The 20,843-nt window shown below is 46.4% G+C and overlaps 1 protein-coding gene across 5 annotated transcripts in view; it reads left to right on the forward strand.

Moving 5' to 3' along the window:
- The window catches only part of snx25 (sorting nexin 25), a 369,244-nt gene that overhangs the window by 153,475 nt on the left and 194,926 nt on the right, over positions 1-20,843 (forward strand). For all 5 annotated transcript variants that reach the window (XM_072515885.1, XM_072515884.1, XM_072515886.1 and 2 more), the window contains one exon: positions 15,605-15,821. In XM_072515885.1, the coding sequence (XP_072371986.1) occupies positions 15,605-15,821 (217 nt within the window). The remainder of the gene's footprint in view (positions 1-15,604; positions 15,822-20,843) is intronic.

The following is a 20,843-nucleotide window of genomic DNA, read 5'->3' on the forward strand; positions in this document are numbered from 1 at the left end:
AAATGCTGAATGATTAATATCTCCAAATCAATTAGAAGCCTTTATTTGAGATCCACGATGATCTTGATTGTCTTTACCTATGAACCGCATGTTAAACAAGGAAAGTGTGTGGAGATCCCACACCTCTCCAGAGAATTCCACCACAATAAACATCAGGGGCAACATTTTAGGCTGTTGGCCTTTCGTCAGAATGAAGTAAATGTCGGGTTACGAAGGGATCTTGAGGTCCACTTGAATCATCAGGGCAGGTAGACTATTTAATGTCTCACTTGGTGATTGATGTCTTTTGTATTTGCTCAGTTTTGCCCTAGTGTCAGCCTAGATTAGTGATCAATTGAGCCAAATGGAAAATGTTGAGAATTCAAGAGAAAAACGAACAATACAGCACCGGAACAGGCCCTTCAGCCCTCCAAGCCTGCGCCGATCACATTGTTGCTAACTTTTGGTTGGTTCAATTGGCTCTGTTTTATAACCTTTGCTCTCGGGTCGCCAGGTATCTTTATGATACTGCCACAAGGTTCAAGTCCAAGTAATGATCAATGACTCAATACACTAATTAGTAAGATTCAAATCAAAGCACATTTATTATACACAGTAATCGCTACTCATGCACAAATTCTACGTCTAAGCTACTTCTACGACTAACAGGCCTATACTTAACTTTGGACTGGCCCACCAGGTCAGGGGAACAAATGGCCTTTCGTTCGGGTTCTGAGTCTGCGGGATTCGAAGTTGGTACGGATTGGTAGCTAGGAGCGCCTACCTCGTAGCGAGCATTGACTTAAGACTTACTTGATCTCGGTGACAGTTGAACCGGTCACGGTCAAGGTTGGTTCGCGTTGCTGTGTGACCCGGTCAAGAAGAACGATTTGAACTTGGGGGCTTAACTTTATAGTCCCCAGGGGCTTCCCGCCTTTCGAAGCGGACCCTGTACCTGGTTCCAAGTGATTGGACTTCGTTCCAATCGCTTGGTTCGACTTCTCCAATACTGGAGTGGTTCCCTGATCGATGGGCGGTCTTGAGGTGTCCGTTAACCTCTTTTGTGTTGGCTCCTGCTGGCGCCAGGGAGTCTGGCTTAGCTTTGTTTGTCCCAAATGTTGCGATTGTTCCCGGGGATTGCCTATTAGTATGTAGATGGCTGCTACATTATTATGCAGGTGGCTGCTTGTATTGATGCTGTCTGGGCTTTTGCAGAGTTTAATACACAGTAACTTGCACCTGCTGGTTTCTGCCTGTGTTGGCTTAATTTCTCTTCAGCCTTTACTGTTCTCCATTTTAAATCGGGACTTGGCCAACTCAGGTGGCTACAACATGTCCTATCTAGATCAACTGACTGTATCCTCCTATACCCCGTCTGTTCATGTGCCTATCCAGATAAGTCTTAAAGGTCGCTAACGTATCTGCCTCAACCACCTCACTTGGCAGTGCATTCCAGGCCACCACCACCGTCTGTAAAAAAAAAAAACTTCCCCCGCACATCTCCAATGAACCTTTCCCCCCTCACCTTGAACTTGTGCCCCCTTGTAATTGTCATTTCTACCCTGAGAAAAAGCCCCCAACTGTTCACCCTATCTATACCCCTAATAATTTTATAAACTTCTATCAGGTCGCCCCTCAGCCTCCGTCTCTCGCGGGAGAACAATCCCAGTTTATTCAACCTCTCCTCATAGCTAATAACCTCCATACCAGGCAACATCCTGGTAAATCCTTTCTGTATTCTTTCCAAAGCCTCCACGCCCTTCTGATAGTGCGGTGACCAGAATTGGACACAGTATTCAAAATGTGGCCTAACCAACGTTCTATATAATTGTAACATAATTTTCGAGCTTTTATACTCGATACACCATCCTACGAAGGGAGCATACCATATGCTTTCTTTACCACCATTTCCACCTGTGCTGCCACTTTTCAGGATCTGTGGATCTGCACGCCCAGATCTCTCTGTGTCTCTATGCTCCTGATGGTTCTGCCATTTATTTTATAGCTCCCACCTGAATTGGATCTATCAAAATGCATCACCTCGCATTTGTCCGGGTTACATTCCATCTGCCATTTTTCTGACCAATTTTGCAGCCTACCTATATCCTGTTGTATTCTCTGACAATCTTCATCACTATCCGCAACTCCTGCAATCTTAGTATCATCTGCAAACTTGCTAATCAGACCCACTATGGTTTCTTCCAAGGCATTTATATATATATATATATATATATATATTACAAAGAGCAGACGTCCCAGTACTGATCCCTGTGGAACACCACTAGCTACAGACCTCCATTCAAAAAAATGCCCTTTGCTGCTACCCTCTGTCTTCTATGGCCAAGCCTGTTCTGGATCCATGCAGCTAGTTCACCCCTGACCCCATGTGATTTAATCTTTTGCACCAGCCTGCCATGAGAGACCTTATCAAATGCTTTACTACAGTCCATGAAGACAACTTTCACAGCCCATCCCTCGTCAATCATTTTTGTCACCTCCTCAAAAAATTCAACCAGATTAGTGAGACATGACCCCCCCGTACAAAACCTCGTACTGTCGCTAATAAGACCATTCATTTCCAAATGTGCATAGATCCTGTCTCTGAGAATCTTTTCAAACAATTTCACTATCACGGACGTCAAGCTCACTGGCCTATAATTACCTGCATTATACTTGCAACCCTTCTTAAATAACAGTACTAAGTTTGCTATCCTCCAATCCTCTGGGTTCTCACCTGTGGCCAATGAGGAAGTTCGCGCACTGATCATTTCAGTCGTACAGCTGGTAGAGGATTTCAGTTTCACCCTCTAGGCTAGATTTAAATTTCTTGGATGAAATTGAGCCAATGGAGTAACTCACTCTGCTATTTGGTCACACAATTATATTTCCAGTTAAGCTTATTACTTGAGTGCAGGACCGGGGAGAGAAATCCTGGTGCTTCTCATATTTCTAGGACCCTTATTTCTCCTTCCCTTCCCCTGCCATCCCCACCTCTCTTAATGCTATCCCTCAGCCATGGATGACTATTTTACCCTTTCACGATTCACCCATCAATTCACCAAACAATCACAGAAAGGTCTTAGTAAAATGAGAATGTCCACTGTTTGCATCTGATAACAAGTATTGTCCGATATATACATTAATATTAAGAGGTGTAATTATATATTGGGCGGCACGGTGGCACAGTGGTTAGCACTGTTGCTTCACAGTGCCAGGGACCCAGGTTCGATTCCCGCTAGGGTCACTGTCTGTGCGGAGTCTGCACGTTCTTCCCGTGTCTGCGTGGGTTTCCCGTGTCCTCCGGGAACCCAACGATCCTCAAGCTCTGCCGACAGGACCTGTTCGCTAGGTACTCCACCTTCTCCAGGAACCTTTTCTGCTGGTCTCTTAGTATCCCCACCTCCAACTTCACCGCTGTTTGATGTTCCTCCTGGTCAGCCAGCGCCTTCTCTACTTTCAGAATCGCCCGATCTTGGGCATCCAATCTAAGTTCCAGCCGTGCAATTGCCTCTTTAATCGGGTCCAAGCAGTCCTGCTTCTGCTTGGCGAAACCCTCCTGGACAACTTGCATCAACTGCTCCGTTGACCGCTGGGTCGACAAGCCAGAGGTCCGGAGTCCTCCGCCATGCTTACTCCCGGTGCAGCTTCAGCCCAAGCCTTCTCTGTCCTTCTGTTTCTGCCTTTGCGAGCACTTCTACTCCTCCTCTTGATGCACCGATGTAGGAATTCAGTTCACAATTGCCTCTGTCATCGATTTTTCAAATCAAATCCGGTAAAAAATCGGGGAAAAAGGTCCAAAAGTCCGACCCGAGCGGGAGCCACCAAATGTACGACTTACTCCTTCGTAGCCGCCACCCGAGTTACTTATAACACTGAACAGATGATAACACTAATAATAATAATCTTTATTATTGTCACAAGTAGGCTTTCATTAACACTGCAGTGAAATTACTGTGAAAAGCCCCTAGTCACCACATTCCGGCGCCTGTTCGGGTACAGTGAGGGAGAATTCAGAATGTCCAATTCACCTAACAGCACGTCTTTCGGAACTTGTGGGAGGAAACCGGAGCACCCGAAGGAAACCCACGCAGACATGGGGAGAACGTGCAGACTCTGCACACACAGTGACCCAAGTGGGAATCTAACCTGGGACCCTGGTACAGTAGCTAATACAATTGTACCATTCTGACTTCTCTGGCGCCAACCCGTAATATACAATGAATGTACCATTAAAAGGGTGGCGCAGTGGTTAGAATTGCTGCCTCACAGTGCCAGGGACCTGGGTCCAATTCCGGCCTTGGGTGACTGTGGAGTTTGCACATTCTTCCCGTGTCTGTGTGGGTTTCCTCCGGGTGCTTCGGTTTCCTCCCACAATCCAAAAGATGTGCATGTTGGATGAACTGGCCACGCTAAAATTGCCCCTTAGTGTCCAGGGATGTGCAGGTTAGGTGGGGTTACGGGAATAGGACAGAGGAGTGGGCCTAGGTCGGGTGTTCGTTCGGAGGGTTGGTGCAGACTCGATGGGCCATATGGCCTCCTTCAACACTGTAGAGATCTATAAAATGTCCCTTTTACACTAATGACACACTCCCCAGGGTTTGTCAATCAGACATATGCCAGCAGCTCAAGGAAACTTAGATTGAATTATTATTCTGAATTTTTCAGAGAAGAATGATATATCGTTCAAAAATTCAAGAACTGTTTCTCCTTCCCCCAGAAACTGTCATATAAATTGTGCTGTACACTGTGAATTTAGAACATAGAGCATAAAATATAGAACAGTACAGCACAGAACTGGCCCTTAGGCCCTCGATGTTGTGCCGAGCTTTGTCTGAAACCAAGATCAAGCTGTCCCACTCCCTGTCATTCTAGTGTGCTTCATGTGCCTATCCAATAACCGCTTGAAAGTTCCTAAACTGTCCGACTCCACTATCACAGCAGGCAGTCCATTCCACACTCTAACCACTCTCTGAGTAAAGAACCTACCTCGGACATCCCTCCTAGATCTCCCACCCTGAACCTTATAGTTATGCCCCCTTGTAACAGGGGGAAATAGTCTCTGAACGTCCATTCTATCTATCCCTCTCATCATCTTATACACCTCAATTATGTCACCTCTCATCCTCCTTCGCTCCAATGAGAAAAGCCCTAGCTCCCTCAACCTTTCCTCATAAGACCTATCCTGGTAAATCTCCTTTGCACCCTTTCCAATGCTTCCACATCCTTCCTATAATGAGGTGACCAGAACTGCACACAATACTCCAAATGTGGTCTCCCCAGGGCCCTGTACAGTTGCAGCATATCCCCACGGCTCTTAAACTCAAGCCCCCAGTTAATAAACGCTAACACACTATAGGCCTTCTTCACGGCTCTGTCCACTTGAGTGGCAAGCTTCAGAGATCTGTGGACATGAACCCCAAGATCTCTCTGTTCCTCCACATTCCTCAGAACCCTGCCATTGACCCTGTAATCCGCATTCAAATTTGTCGTACCAAAATGAATCACCTCGCACTTATCAGGGTTAAACTCCATCTTCCATTTTTCGGCCAGCTCTGCATCCTATCAATGTCTCTTTGCAGCCTACAACAACCCTCCATCTCATCCACTACTCCACCAATCTTGGTGTCATCAGCAAATTTACTGACCCACCCTTCAACCCCCTCCTCTAACTCATTTATAAAAATCACAAATAGCAGAGGACCCAGCACTGATCCCTGTGGTACACCGCTAGTAACTAGTCTCCAGTCTGAACATTTTCCATCCACCACCACCCTCTGTCTTCTATGTGATAGCCAGTTACTTATCCAATTGGCCAAATTTCCCTCCATCCCACACTTCCTCACGTTCTTCATGAGCCGACCATGGGGAACCTTATCAAACGCCTTCCTGAAATCCATGTAGACGACATCAACTGCTCTACCTTCATCTACACACTTGGTTACCTCCTCAAAGAATACAATCAAATTTGTGAGGCAAGACTTACGAATCCGGATTAAGCTGCATCTTTCCAAATGGTCATTAATCCTATCCCTCCGGACCCTTTCCATTAACTTACCGACCACCGAAGTAAGACTAACTGGCCTATAATTACGAGGGTCATTCCTATTCCCTTTCTTGAACAGAGGAACAACATTCGCCACTCTCCAGTCCGCTGGCACTATCCCCGTGGTCAGGGAGGACCCAAAGATCAAAGCCAAAGGCTCTGCAATCTCATCCCTTGCCTCCCAAAGAATCCTAGGATATATCCCACCTGGCCTAGGGTACTTGTCGACCCTCAGGTTTTTCAAAATTGCTAATACATCTTCCCTCAGAACATCTACCTCCTCCAGCCTACACGCCTGTATCACACTCTCATCCTCAAAAACATAGCCCCTTTCCTCGGTGAACACTGAAGAAAAGTATTCATTCAACGCCTCTCCTATTTCTTCTGACTCCATGCAGAAGTTCCCACTACTGTCCTTGACTGGCCCTAATCTCACCCTGGTCATTCTTTTATTTCTCACGGAAGAGTAAAAAGCCTTGGGGTTTTCCTTGATCCGATCCGCCAAGGACTTCTCATGACCCCTCCTAGCTCTCCTAAGCCCCTTTTCTAGCTCATTCCTTGCTACCTTGTAACCCTCAAGCGACCCAACTGAACCTTGTTTTCTCATCCTTACATACGCTTCCTTTTTCCTCTTGACAAGACATTCAACCTCTTTTGTGAACCATGGTCCCCTCAAACGGCCATTTCCTCCCTGCCTGATAGGGAGATACCTATCAAGGACATGCAGTATTTGTTGAACAAGCTCCACTTTCCATTTGTGCCTTTCCCTGACAGTTTCTGTTTCTACCTTATGCTCCCTAATTCTTGCCTAATCGCCTAATAATTGCCTAATAATTACCCCTCCCCCAATTATAAACCTTGCCCTGCCGTATGGCCCCATCCCTCTCCATTGCAATAGTGAAAGACACCGAATTGTGGTCACTTTCTCCAAAGTGCTCTCCCACAAACAAATCTAACACTTGGCCCGGTTCATTACCCAGTACCAAATCCAAGGTGGCCCCACCTCTTGTCGGCCTATCCACATATTGTGTCGGGAAACCTTCCTACACACACTGTACAAAAACTGCCCCATCCAATCAATATTTAGAAAGTTAAAGTCACCATGACAACTTCCCTGAGACTTCCACACCTATCCATAATCTGCTTTGCAATTTCTTCCTCCACATCTCTATTACTATTTGGGGGGCCTATAGAAAACTCCTAACATCGTGACCGCTCTTTTCCTATTTCTAACTTCAGCCCATATTACCTCAGTAGGCAGATCCTCCTCTAACTGCCTTTCTGCAGCCGTTAAACTGTCTTTGATTAACAATGCTACTCCTCCACCTCTTTTACCACCTTCCCTACTCTTACTGAAACTTATGTGCCCCGGAACTTCCAACAACCATTCCTGTCCCTGTTCTAACCACGTCTCCAATGGCCACAACATCGTAGTCCCAAGTACCAATCCACGCTCCAAGTTCACCTACCTTATTCCGGATGCTCCTTGCATTAAAGTAGACACACTTCAACCCACCTTCCTGCCTGCCGGTACACTCCTGCGACCTTGATACCCTCCTCAGTACCTTACTACTCTCAACACTGGCTTCTGGACTACAGCTCGTTTTCCCATCCCCTTGACAAATTAGTTCAAACCCCCCGAAGAGCCGTAGCAAATCTTCCTCCCAGGATATTGGTGCCCCTCTGGTTCAGGTGCAAACCGTCCTGTTTGTACAGTCCCACCTTCCCCAGAATGTGCTCCAATTATCCACGTAACTGAAACCCTCCGTCCTACATCATCCTTGCAGCCACATGTTTATCTGCACTCTCTCCCTGTTCCTCACCTCACTAGCACGTGGCACCGGCAGCAAACCAGAGATGACAACATGGTTTGTCCTGGCTCTCAGCTTCCACCCTAGCTCCCTAAATTCCTGTTTTAAATCCCCGTCCCTACTCTTACCTATGGTACAGATGTGTACCATCACTTGTGACTGTTCCCCCTCCCCCTTAAGGATTCTGAAAACGCGGTCCGAGACATCACGGACCCTGGCACCAGGGAGGCAACATGCCATCTGTGAGTCTCTGTCGTTGCCACAGAACTGTCTATCTGTCCCTCTAACTATCAAGTCCCCAATAACTAATGCTCTCCTGCTCTCCCCCCCCACTTCCCTTCTGAGCCACAGGGACGGACTCAGTGCTGGAGATCCGGTCACCATGGCTTACCCCTGGTAAGTCATCCCCCCCCCACCAGTATCCAAAGCGGTATACTTGTTACTAAGGGGAACGGCCACAGGGGATCCCTGTACTGACTGCTTCCTCCCAGCCCCTCTCACCGTCACCCATCTATCTTGATTCTTTGCAGTAACTACATCCCTGAAGCTACTATCTATGACCACCTCTGCCTCCCGAATGATCCAAAGTTCATCCAGCTCGAGCTCCAGTTCCCCAACGCGGTTTCTGAGGAGCTGGAGATGGGTGCACTTCCCACAGGTGAAATCAGCAGGGACACTGACTGCGTCCCTCACCTCAAACATTCTGCAGGAGGAACATTGCACTGCCTTCCCTGCCATCCCCCCTAGATAACTTGCGATAAAAACAAGAACAAGAAAGAAAGCTTTCCTGATATTCACTCAGCCCCTTAGGTTAGAGGAGGTGGAAGGGTGGGGGACACTACAAGTGTAGTGTCTCGGGTTTAGCAACTGCCCAACTTAAATACAGGTAAAAATACAGATAAAAATAAAACACTTAACCAGCAAACACTGCGTCTCCCGGCTGTCTCTCCTCTCGCACTGTTTTCACTCTCCCGGCTGTCTCTCCTCTCGCGCTGTTTTCATTCTACCCTATTACAGCCTATCCATAGGTTACATGACGTTGCGTTACATTTGTACTACATAAAGGTGCAAATAGTTTTTTTTTTAAACTGATTGTTTGAAGTGGGAGAGAAACAGTAAGGGTCAGGACATACAATCGTATGAGTGCACCAGCAACTGAGGCGGAAAATGGTAAAGAAAGCAGAGTTGAAGACCCTGGGCTGGCTTCTCCGATTTTGGGGCAATGTCCAGAGGATCCGTGGCGTTTTACGTGGAAAAAAGCGGCGACGCACTGATCCTCCAACTGGTGGGGGGCTAGCAGCCGTACCACGTAAAACGCATGGCCTTCCCGATATAAACGCCGAGAGAATTGCCGGGTCCATGGCCGCCCATGTGCACAGCGATGACCTGCGCCTAGAGAATTGCCGGGCCCATGGCCGCCCATGTGCACAGCGATGACCTGCGCCTAGAGAATTGCCGGGCCCATGGCCGCCCATGTGCACAGCGATGACCTGCAGCGGTTGCGCCGTACAACATGGCGCCGGCCGCGCGTGGACTGGACCTGCCACATAGTGCCCCTGGACACCCCCCGGGCCACCCCCCACCAGTTCCCCCAGCCCTTGCTGACGACCCCCCGGCCAGCAGCGCAGCTTCCGTCCGATTGTTTTGCCGCTGGACACAGTCCGCAGCCACCACGCCGGGTTCCCGACTGCCGAGATCACATGTCCTCTGCGCGGTCGGGAACTCGGCCCATCGGGCGGGGCGGGGGGGGGGGAGCATCAGGATGAGGGCCTTCAGGTAACGTCCTGAGGCCGTCCCAAGGGCGTGCGGCGTGCTTCTCGATGACGGCGTTTTGGAGGGGGCAGCGCGTCCGAAAACAGGCACCGGCCCCGATTCAGTCGTAAACGCAGATTCTCCACCCAATCGTGTTTCGCGATTTCTGCATCAGCAAGCGGAGAATCCCGCCTCCTGTATCTCAGTGCACATAGGTATTTGGTAACGAAAGGGACGAATTGTTAGCATAGTTAGAAATAAATATGTATGACCTGATGGGCATTACAGAGACATGCTTGAAAGGTGACCAAAGTTGGGACCTGAATGTTGAAGGGTATCTGATATAGCAGAGTGACAGAAAGCTAGGAAAAGATGGTGATGTAGCTCTGTGAATTAAAGATGGCATTATTTTAATACTGAGAGAAGACCTTAGCTTGAAAGAGCAAGATGTAGTACCAGTTTTGGTACATACAAGAAATGGTAAATGTAAGAGGTCACTGTGGGAGTAGTTTATAGGCCCTCTAACTGTAGTTGCCTTGTAGGACAGAGCACGTAAGAAGAAACAAATAGAACCATATACCTACATTGCAGAAGGCGGCCATTTGGTCCATTGAGTCTGCACCGACTCTCTGAAAGAACACTCCACCCAAGCCCACTCCCCCACCCTATCCCAATAACCCTTAACCCAGCCTGCCCATCTTTGGACACTAAGGGGCAATTTAGCATGGCCAATCCACCTAACCCTGCACATCTTTGGACTGTAGGAGAAAACCCACGGGGAGACTGTGTAAACACCCCACCGACTGTCCCCCAAGGCCGGAATTGAACCTGAGTCTCTGGCCCTGTGAGGGAGCAGAGCTAACCACTGTGCCACCCTGCCGTATTTAAGGTACCGTAATAACCATGGGTAACTTTAACCTTGGGAAAATCAGATTGGCAAAAGTAACCTGGAATCTGAGTTCAGTGTTTCCAGGACATTTTCTTACAGCAGTATGTTCTAGAGCCAACCAGAGAGCCGACTATCCTTGACGTCGTAATGTGCAGTGAGACAAGGTGAATAAATAACCTCACAGTAAAGGAGCCTCTGGGTGCCAGCAATCACAATATGAAAGAATTTAATGTTTAGTTTGAAATGGAGAAATGTGGGTCCATGACTAGTGTTTTAAAACAAAATAAAGGTAACTCAGAGCATGAAGGCAGAGGTGGCTAAGGTGAAATGGGAATCTAGTTTAAAACAGTAGAGATACAGTGGGCATACTTTTAAGGAGATACTTAATAACGCTCGAAAAGATTTATTTCAGTGAGAATCATAGAGTTTACAGAATCATAGAGTTTACAGTGCAGAAGGAGGCCATTCGGCCCATAGAGTCTGCACCGGCTCTTGGAAAGAGCACCCCACCCAAGGTCCACACCTCCACCCTATCCCCATAACCCAGTAACCCCACCCAACACTAAGGGCAATTTTGGACACTATGGGCAATTTAGCGTGGCCAATCCACCTAACCCGCACATCTTTGGACTGGGGGAGGAAACCGGAGCACCCGGAGGAAACCCACGCACACACGGGGAGGATGTGCAGACTCCGCACAGACAGTGACCCAAGCCGGAATCGAACCTGGGACCCTGGAGCTATGAAGCATTTGTGCTACCCACAATGCTACCGTGCTGCCGTAATGGAAGGCTCTTTGAGAAGGATGCATCATCCAGAGCTAAATGAGGAAGTAAGGATCGTATGGATTGAAAAAAGCACTGTACAAATCTGTGAAGATTAGTGCTAGGTCAGATGATTGGACAGATTTTAAGAACCAACAAAGAATAACTCAAAAGATAATAAATAGGCAGAAAGCAAAGAATGAGAGAATACTCAGAGTCTGTAGCTAGTAATATCAGACAGTAGAAGTTTCTACAAGAATTTGAATAGGAAAATAATAACAAAAGCTAGTGTTGGTCCTCGAGAGTGAGAGTCTGGGGAATTGATAATCGAAAATAAAGAAATGGTCGACTTATTGAATAGGTATTTTGTGGAGGACTTGGAAAACTTCCCAAAAGTTCTTGAAAATCTAGAGATGATGGGACTGGGTGAACATAATACAATCACCGGGAAAAGGGATAGGATAACGTTGAGACCTAAAAGCTGACATGTCCCCAGAACCAAGTGAAAAATGAAATGAAAATCGCTTATTGTCACAAGTAGGCTTCAAATGAAGTTACTGTGAAAAGCCCCTAGTCGCCACATTCCGGCACCTGTTCGGGGAGGCTGTTACGGGAAGTCGCCTGCATTCTACAGTCTTAAGTGAAGTTTTAAAAAATTCATTCTTGGGATGTGGGTGTCACTGTCCTGGCCAGCATTTGTTCCCCATCCCTAATTACCCTAGAGAAGGTGATGGTGAGCTGCCTACCTGAACTGCTGCAGTTCAAGTGGTGTAGCTACACCCACAGTGCAGTTAGGGAGGGTGTTCCAGGATTTTGACCCAGTGACGGCGAAGGAACGGCAATATATTTCCATGTCAGAATGATGGGTGGCTTGGAGGAGAACTTCCAGGTGGTGGTGTCCCCATGTGTCTGCTGCCCTTGTCCTCCAAGGTGGTAGTGGGTTTGGAAGGTGCTGTCGAAGGAGCCTTGGTGTGTTCCTACAATGCAACTTGTAGATGGTACAGACTGCTGCCACTGTGCATTGGTGGTGGGGGGAGTGAATGTTTGTGGATGGGCTGTCAATCAAGTGGGCTGCTTTGTCCTGGATGGTGTCAAGCTTCCTGAGTGCGGTTAGAGCTACACTCATCCAGGCAGGTGGAGCGTATTCCATCATACTCCTGACCTGTGCCTTGGGAAGTTAGGAGGTGACTTACTCGCCACACGATTCCTAGCTTCTGACCTACTCTTGTAGCCACAGTTATTATATGGCTAGTCCAGTTTAGTTTCTGGTCAATGGTGACATCCAGGATGTTGATAGTCGGAAATTCAGTGATGGTGATGCCATTGAATGTTGAGGGGTGATGGTTAAATCCTCTCTTGTTGGAAATGTTCATTGAGTGGCACTTGTCATCACAAGCCTGGACATTGTCTGAAGATGGTAGGGCTTGGACTCTACCCTGAGGAACTCCAGCCTTGATGTCCTGGAACTGAGATGATTGACTTCCAACAACCATCTTCCTTTGTGCTAGGTATGACTTCAACCAGCAGAGCGTTTTCCCTCCTGATTCCGATCGACTCCAATTTTGTTAGGACACAGATAGTGGGTACATTGGTTAAAATCTTTCCAAACTCCTTAGATTTGGAAAAATCCCAAGGATTGCAAAATTGCTAATGTTAATACCTTTAGTCAAGAAAGGAAGAAGCAGAAAGCAGGAAACTATAGGCCAGTTAGCTTAACATATGTCCTGAGGAAAGTGCTAGAATTCATTACAAAAGAGGTTCTCGCAGGATATTTGGATAATCACAATTTGATCAGATGGAACTAATCTGGCGTTATGAAAGAGAAATAGCGTTGAACTAGTCTGTTGGAGCTTTTTGACAAAGTAACCTTCATAGTGGATAAAGAGGAACAGGAAGATTTGGTGCATTTGAATTTCCAAAAGGCATTTGATAAGGTCCCACATCAAAGGTTACTCTGTAAGTTAAGAGCATATGGTGTAGGGGGCTAACATATTAACATGGATAAAGAATAGGCTAACAGGAAACAGAGAGAAGTGATAAATTGATCTTTTTCGGATTCGCAAGCTGTAACTAGTAGAGTATCGCAGGGTTCAGTGCTGGATTAGTGGGGGAGGAGTCGGTGTGGGAGCGAGTGGAGGCGGCGCCTTGCAAGGCACGAGTCTGAAAGTTTTGTTAATGGCACCTCTGCTGTTCTCGACTGCTCGGCACTCCACAAGCCCAGTGGTAGTGGCAGCCCTGAGAGTGTGGGGGCAATGGAGGCAGCACATGAGACTGGAGGGGGCATCGGTGTGGTCACCGATCTGTGACAATCACCGGTTCACTCTGGGTGGGCTGGACGGGGGCTTCAGGAGGTGGCAGTGGGTAGGATTGAGAGATTTGGGGGTCTCTTCATTGAGGAGGGTTTCCCGAGCTTGGAGGAGCTCCTCAGAGACCCTAAATAAAGAGATTCCCCATAGACCCCCTCAGACACCATCTGAATAAGGAGACCCCCACCCCAGAGGCCACCTAAATAAGGAGACCCCCCAAGATCCCTTAAATAAAGTGACCCCCCCCCCCCAGAAAAGAGACCCCTGTCTGGAAGCTAAAGAGCAGTCCAGACAGAGGCAGTGAAAAAAAACTGTTCGAACACTCACCTGCTGGCTCAGACACAGGAAGCACCAAGTGTGAATTCCTGGAAAGAGAAATCAGTCAGCTGTGTTTATACCAGTCAGATACTTGAGCTGCCAGCCATTCATTCATTTTCCTTGCTAGGCTGTGATTGACAGCTTTCACACATGTACAGCTGTCAGCCTTGCTTCATTTATCTTCCATCATGGTTGAGTAACTCATAAGTGCTCTAACCACAATGTTTATTAACATTGACCATTTCAAAGAGATTTAAGTGCTGGCAATTTCCAGCTGACCACTTCATAACCACTCAAGCGTGAAGGGGTATGTGAAATTCTCTTCCCTAGAACGTAGTGGCGGCTGGGTGTTTAGATTTATTTTAAGGAAGAGATAGTCGGATATATATGTCTGGGGTTGGATTTGGATTTGTTTATTGTCACGTGTACCGAGGTATAGTGAAAAGTATTTTTCTGCGAGCAGCTTAAAACAGATCATTTTAGTACATGAAAATAAAATTTAAAAAAAATAAAATACATAATAGGGCAACACAAGGTACACATGTAAATACAGAGACAGCGGCACGGGTGAAGCATACAGGGGTGTAATATTAATCAGGACAGTCAATAAGAGAGTCGTTTAGGAGTCGTAACAGTGGGGGGGAAAAGCTGTTTTTGAACCTGTTCGTGCGTGTTCTCAGACTTTTGTCTCTCCTGCCCGATGGAGGAAGTTGGAAGAGTGAGTAAGCTGGGTGGGAGGGGCCTTTGAATATACTGCCCGCTTTCCCCAGGCAGCGGGAGGTGTAGATGGAGTCAATGAATGGGAGGCAATGTGATGGACTGGGGTTATGTGAGCAAACAGGAAAGTGGAGTTGAAAAGGTAACCAGACCAACCACAATCCTATTGAATGGTGGAGCAAAAAGCGTTTGACAGCAATATCCAGGGATAAATAATTTTTAGGAGCCTTCCAGTCACAGAGTTGGGTTTCTACAAAGGCCCTTTAAGATAAAATGCCCTTTATGTTTCTCTGAGATTGCAATGGATTTTCTTTGCCAAATACACAATAGCTGATCAAGAATCCTTTCCCCAGAGGAAATTTAGTCCCCCATGTGACCTCCTTCTGATAGATTTTAAACAGGAAGGTGAATGTGTACCAGGATGGAGGGGAGATTAGCAAAACATTTCTTTCAGCAATCGCTTTGTTCCGAGACTTTTCAAAGTGATAAAATGTGTAATAGTGAGTCAACACCTTTTTGCATCAGTTTTTCATGTTTCTCTCTCACATGCATTCTGACACACATTCCCACACCCAATACTGGGGTTTCAGTTAATATTTTGAGTCTCCTGGATCGTGTTGAAGTGAAATGGGATTTGTAGATTTTTAAGGTAGCATAGTGGTTAGCACTGTTGCTTCACAGCATCAGGGTCCCAGATTCGATTCCCGGTTTGGGTCACTGTCTGTGCAGAGTCTGCAAGTTCTCCGCGTGTCAGTGTGGGTTTCCTCCGGGTGCTCCTGTTTCCTCCCACACGTCCCGAAAGACGTGCTGTTGGGTAATTTGGATATTCTGAATTCTCCCTCAGTGTACCCAAACAGGTGCTGGAGTGTGGTGACTAGGGGATTTTCACAGTAACTTCATTGCAGTGTTAATGTAAGCCTACTTGTGACAATAATAAAGATTATTATTACTAAAACAATACTTTTTGTTCTCCATCTCTGCAACATGCAGGGTGATCTCACTGTTTGTATCTTTTTGCGTTTCAGTTTTTGACTACAGCTACAGGGACTATATCCTTTCCTGGTATGTGAAGATCAGCAAAGATGAAGGCCATCTGTACCACATGCTTTCAGAAGACATCTGGGAAATGGCAAAGCAGTTGCGTGTTCGACTGAGTAACATTGACATAGTTAAAGTGGTTTGTAATGATGTCGTCAGGACTGTACTCGCTCATTTCTGTGACCTCAAGGCAGCGAACGCTAGGTAAAGGATTGGTTTGAGATGTGCATTTTAATTATATAGTCAATTTTTGACTCCTCTTCTTACCTGAAAGTCCTCGCTCTTTACTGGGGTGTGATTCTGTGGTACCCAGGCTACTTCCTGAGCCTAACTGATTCCTTGGAGTCATTATCATGATTGCTAGTAAACTGTATGGGCAGTAGAGTGGCAAAGTGGCAGAGTGGTTAGCACTGCTGCCTCAACGCCAGGGACCCGGATTCGATTCCGACTTCGGGTGACTGTGACATTCTTCCCTTGTCTGCATGGGTTTCCTCCGGGAGTTCCGGTTTCCTCCCACAGGCCAAAGATGTGCAGGGTAGGTGGATTGGCCATGCTAAATTGCCCCTTTGTGTCCAAAGGTTAGGTGGGGTTATGGAGCTAGGGCAGGGAGTTGGGCCTAGGTAGGGAGCTCTTTCAAAGGGTCAGTGCCGACTCGATTGGCCGAATGGCTTCCTTGTATACTGTGGGGATTCTATGACTGTGTGTGACATTGCAGCTGAATCCCATTATATCTTCACTTCCGAGAACAGAATTCAGTTTGATCTCCCCTGGCTTAGCCACACTGAGTGTAATTCTACTGGTGTAATCCTGACTAAGGACAACCATCTCAACTAATTGAATGTGCAATGTTCAATTCAATATTTTCTGTTCACCAAAGAATAACTAGCATGCATTCTTTCAATGTCAATCAATACTGGGCTGCATTCTGGCTAAGCTAATTTGTGATACACTCATATAAATAATTTTAATGGTACCTGCAAATAGAGAATTAACATACACTTCCCCTTAATCTGGGAATAGTGTGTGCATGAAGTTTTTTCTCCTTTTTCATTATGATCTTTTTGAAGTGCCGTCTTGGTTTCAGTATAAGTACAAACCTCCTTCCAATTTACCAACGCCTCATATTTAAAATTCTCATCTTTGTGTTCAAATCCCCCTATTGCATTGCCCTTCCTTAATTCCGTAACCACCTCCAACCCACTGACCATTCAACTTTCCCCCAATTCTAGCTTCTTAAACTGCCTCCCATTTCCTTCACCCGGCAGCGGCTGTGCCTTCAGCTGCCTAGGCCGTAAGCTCCAGAATTCCCTCTAATCCCTCTGTCATGCCACCTGTCTCCCTTCATTAAGTCTAGCTCTTTGACTAAGCTTTCAGTCACTCCTCTAGTATCTGCTTCTTTGGTTCAATGTCGTAATTTGTTTTGATCACGCTTCTATGAAGTGTCCTGAAAGATATTCTGACATTGAAGATTCCGTAGTAATGCATGGTGTTGCATGTGCAATAAATAAAGTAAACCCTGCAAGTGAATGGGAACTGGGCAGCCTCTCTTGGACCGACATACCAGCTGACGACTGTAGATTTGCATTTTAATTGTCCCTATGGTGCTTTTGTGCTCATTTAAGATGAATGATGTTGACAGCAGGAGATGGAGCAATTCTGCAAAATGTCAATTTCAGATAGGATGTTTGGAAGAGGCTCCTCCCCAACAATGTGCCTGATCCTCAGATAATCACTTGTTACTGCTCCAATGTCACATCTCCATTTCCAACACCGGTTAGTTTGCACCTTCTGAGCAAGGGTGCTGAAGTATGGTAGTTGCATCCTGTGCACCCGCTTTCAGTAAGGTCTTGTCGTCCCTGCCTGTGAAAACATGCTTTAGACAGCTTGACAACTGATCAATCTAGATTGGAAGGTAGCCCGGAGATAAAAGGTTAGCATACCATCCAGTCTCTCAACAGTGAACGTTGATTTCTCTTAGATTGTATGGTTCAGTTACAATGCCTCATGTCACCAGGAGTCTGATCCATACCAATTAAATGGGTTGTAATTAACCTGAGAAGAGGCGAGACCCTCCTCCCCTTCTCAGGTTAACAGGCTACTGTTTTTTAATTTCATGCAGCAGCTATTCGAGGGGCCATCAATACAAGGTCATCAACAAGAAATCAATCAACAAATTCAGAAAAATCTCACGCTCACCACTGAGGGTGAATGTGGATCTCACTCTCCAGGGAGCGGTTGAAGTAGATGAATTTAAGGGGAAGTGAGATAAATGTATGAGGGAGCAACGAGTTGAGGGTTATACTGAGAGTTAGACAAGGAAAGATGTGGGGAGACCTAAATGCTGGCATGGACTCATTGGGTTATATGGTCTGTTTCTGCAGTATATTCTTCAGTACAATGTTATGTATTTTTGCACTCTGCAGGTGAAATTGCCCATTAGTGCTGAATATTTAAAAATATTTTTTAGAAAATATTTTATTGAGGCATTTATAATTTTAACAATTTTCAACAACAAACCCCCCGAGCATAAACCCCAGCCAACATGGCTTACACAAACAGTGCCACCTTCCCCTGCCACCCCTCTGTTGGTTCTCTTATCCTTACTCGTCTCTCCCATGCCTCCCCTTCCCCCCCCCACCTTCTGACAGCTTAATTTTTCTCAAAGAAGTCGACGAACGGCTGCCACCTCCGAGTAAACCCGTGCAATGAACCCCTCAAGCCGAATTAAATTTTCTCCAGTCTGAGAAACCCCACCATGTCGCTAACCCATACGCCTGACTTCGGGGGTTCCGAGTCCCTCCATCCTAGTAAGATCCGTCTCCAGGCCACCAGGGAGGCAAAAGCCAGGACATTGGCCTCTCTCACCCCCTGGTCTCCCGGGTCTTCTGACACACCAAAGATCGTCACCTCTGGACTCGGCACCATCCTCACTTGTAAGACCTCTGACGTGATGTCAGCAAACTCCTGCCAGAAACCCCTCCGTCTCGCACACGCCCAAAACATATGTACATGGTTCACAGGACCCCCTGGACGGCGCCCACACCTATCCTCCATCTCCTCAAAGCATCTGCTCATCCGAGCCACAGTCATGTGTGCCCTGTGGACCACCTTAAACTGCATCAGGCTGAGCATAGCGCACAACGAGGATGCATCAACTCTCAGGGCCTCCTCCTGTAACCCGGTCTCCAACTCCCCACCTGGCTCTTCTTCCCACTTTCTCTTCACCTCCCCTATTGGGATTCCTCCCACTCCATCAGCTCCTCATACATCTCTGAGACCTTCTTCTCTCCTACTTCTGTTCTTGACACCACCTTATCCTGTAGCCCCTGGGACGGCAGGTTGCTGGAAGGTCGAAACCTGCCTCTGCACAAAATCCCTCACCTGCAGATACCGGAACCCATTCCCACCTGGTAACTCAAACTCCTCCTCCAACTCCCCCAAACTCGAGGGGAACCCTCATCGATAAAGAGATCCCCAAATCTCTCGATACCTGCCCGCTGCCACCTCCAAAAAACCCCCGTCCAGCCCCCCTGGAGCAAACCGGTGATTATCACATATCGGTGCCCACACCAACGCCCTCTCTAACCGCATGTGCTGCCTCCACTGTCCCCACACCCTCAGGGCTGCCACTACTACCGGGCTTGTGGAGTACCGAGCCGACGGGTCATTAGTGCTGAATTAAAGGGTCTGTGACATTCTGTCCAAGAGCAGTTGGGTGAAGGTTTCAAAAATTCACTTGATTGTTACAGCTGATGCGGACAAGAGACTTTGGGCATATTCAGATCAGGAGCCAGAAATGAAAAGGCAGTATACTAGCCGAATTGCACCACTCCTCAAACCCACATACAAATTTTCAGGATTTCGGCAAGAGAAAATTAACAAGAAATGTTTGCAATCTTGAAAAAAACATTGCTATAATTGAAGGTTTTACACTTCACACTCCGATCTGTCTGAAGCAGAATGAAATTCACTGTTACACTTAACTCATTGGCTGGAATGGCAAGTGAAATAATGCCTGTGAAAGATACGGTTTTAATAAGCATATCATTGAATTCCTTGTTCCCAAAGTGATTTATACCATTGTTTTCATTTCTCACCGAAACAAGTGTACAACCCCATAGCTAATGTAAATTAAAATGAATTAATTGTTCCTGAAGCTATGAAACTTAACCCATGCGATTCCCTGTATTTTATTTCACATCCCTACAATAACATTTCCTTCGCGAGAATGTACCTATGTCGCAGGGACCCTGGGATTCATTTATTGTTGTTGCCTTCAACTTTTCATCCTTTATTTGGACCTTTTTTACCCAAATATTTCATTCACTACCTGTGGACCTGCTTTCCATGTATATTATATTGTAAATGACTTGTTTCATTTTTATTTTCTGATTCGCTGCCCTTTCCTCCCATTTACCTTAACTTCCACATTTCAATGATCTCTGGCAAAACCAACACTGTAGACTTGATTCAAAACTTCAGTGAGCCTTGGAGCAGTGATGGGGGGAATGAACGTTCTTTGAGGTGGAGTTGCAAGGAAGGAAGCTGGGCCCTGCCCTCTTTCCCTCTGCCCCCTACGCTCCATGAAACAATGGTTGGATAATTCACCCCAAAACAAATTTTCATGCATCTTACCATTTTAAAACATCCCCTGAATTACCATGAATATGGCTGCAGGGATTAATTTCCCGAGATTGCACATGCTGTGTATAACACAACATATTTTCTGTGGCATCGCTAATGATTAGGTGTATCGTAGTGTGGTACTATGCAATGTGCAGCAAGTTTAATGAAATTTATAAGGTAGTGGTTATGTCTTCCTCTCTCTCTCCCAATGGGTATTAAGGTAACTTGTCCTTTTGAAGGTGTGTATGGTCATTAGAGGCTAATTATGGTTGCTGAGGGAAATTTGTCTTGCAGTGCTTTTAGTTCATTATACAAATTTTCAATATGGTTCAGATTGGGTGCAGTTTTCTGAATCATATATTTGATTTATCTCTTGGGTATTTCTCAGTAATGGGTTGAAGAAGTCTCAAAAGCCTCAAACTGTTTTTTGTCCCTGTGTAGTAAGATGGCAAATATCCTGAGAAAGGTGTCAGCTATTCCCATTGGTTGGCAGTCAGGACATGGCATAATAGGAAATTCAATAATTCCTAGGGAAAGCATTTTCCCTTCCTGTTACAAAGTGAAGTTCTTTGGAATATTTTGATCTCTTGTGGCTTCTGT

Source organism: Scyliorhinus torazame, chromosome 9 (assembly GCF_047496885.1).
Source record: "Scyliorhinus torazame isolate Kashiwa2021f chromosome 9, sScyTor2.1, whole genome shotgun sequence".
In the NCBI taxonomy this organism is placed as follows: domain Eukaryota; kingdom Metazoa; phylum Chordata; class Chondrichthyes; order Carcharhiniformes; family Scyliorhinidae; genus Scyliorhinus; species Scyliorhinus torazame.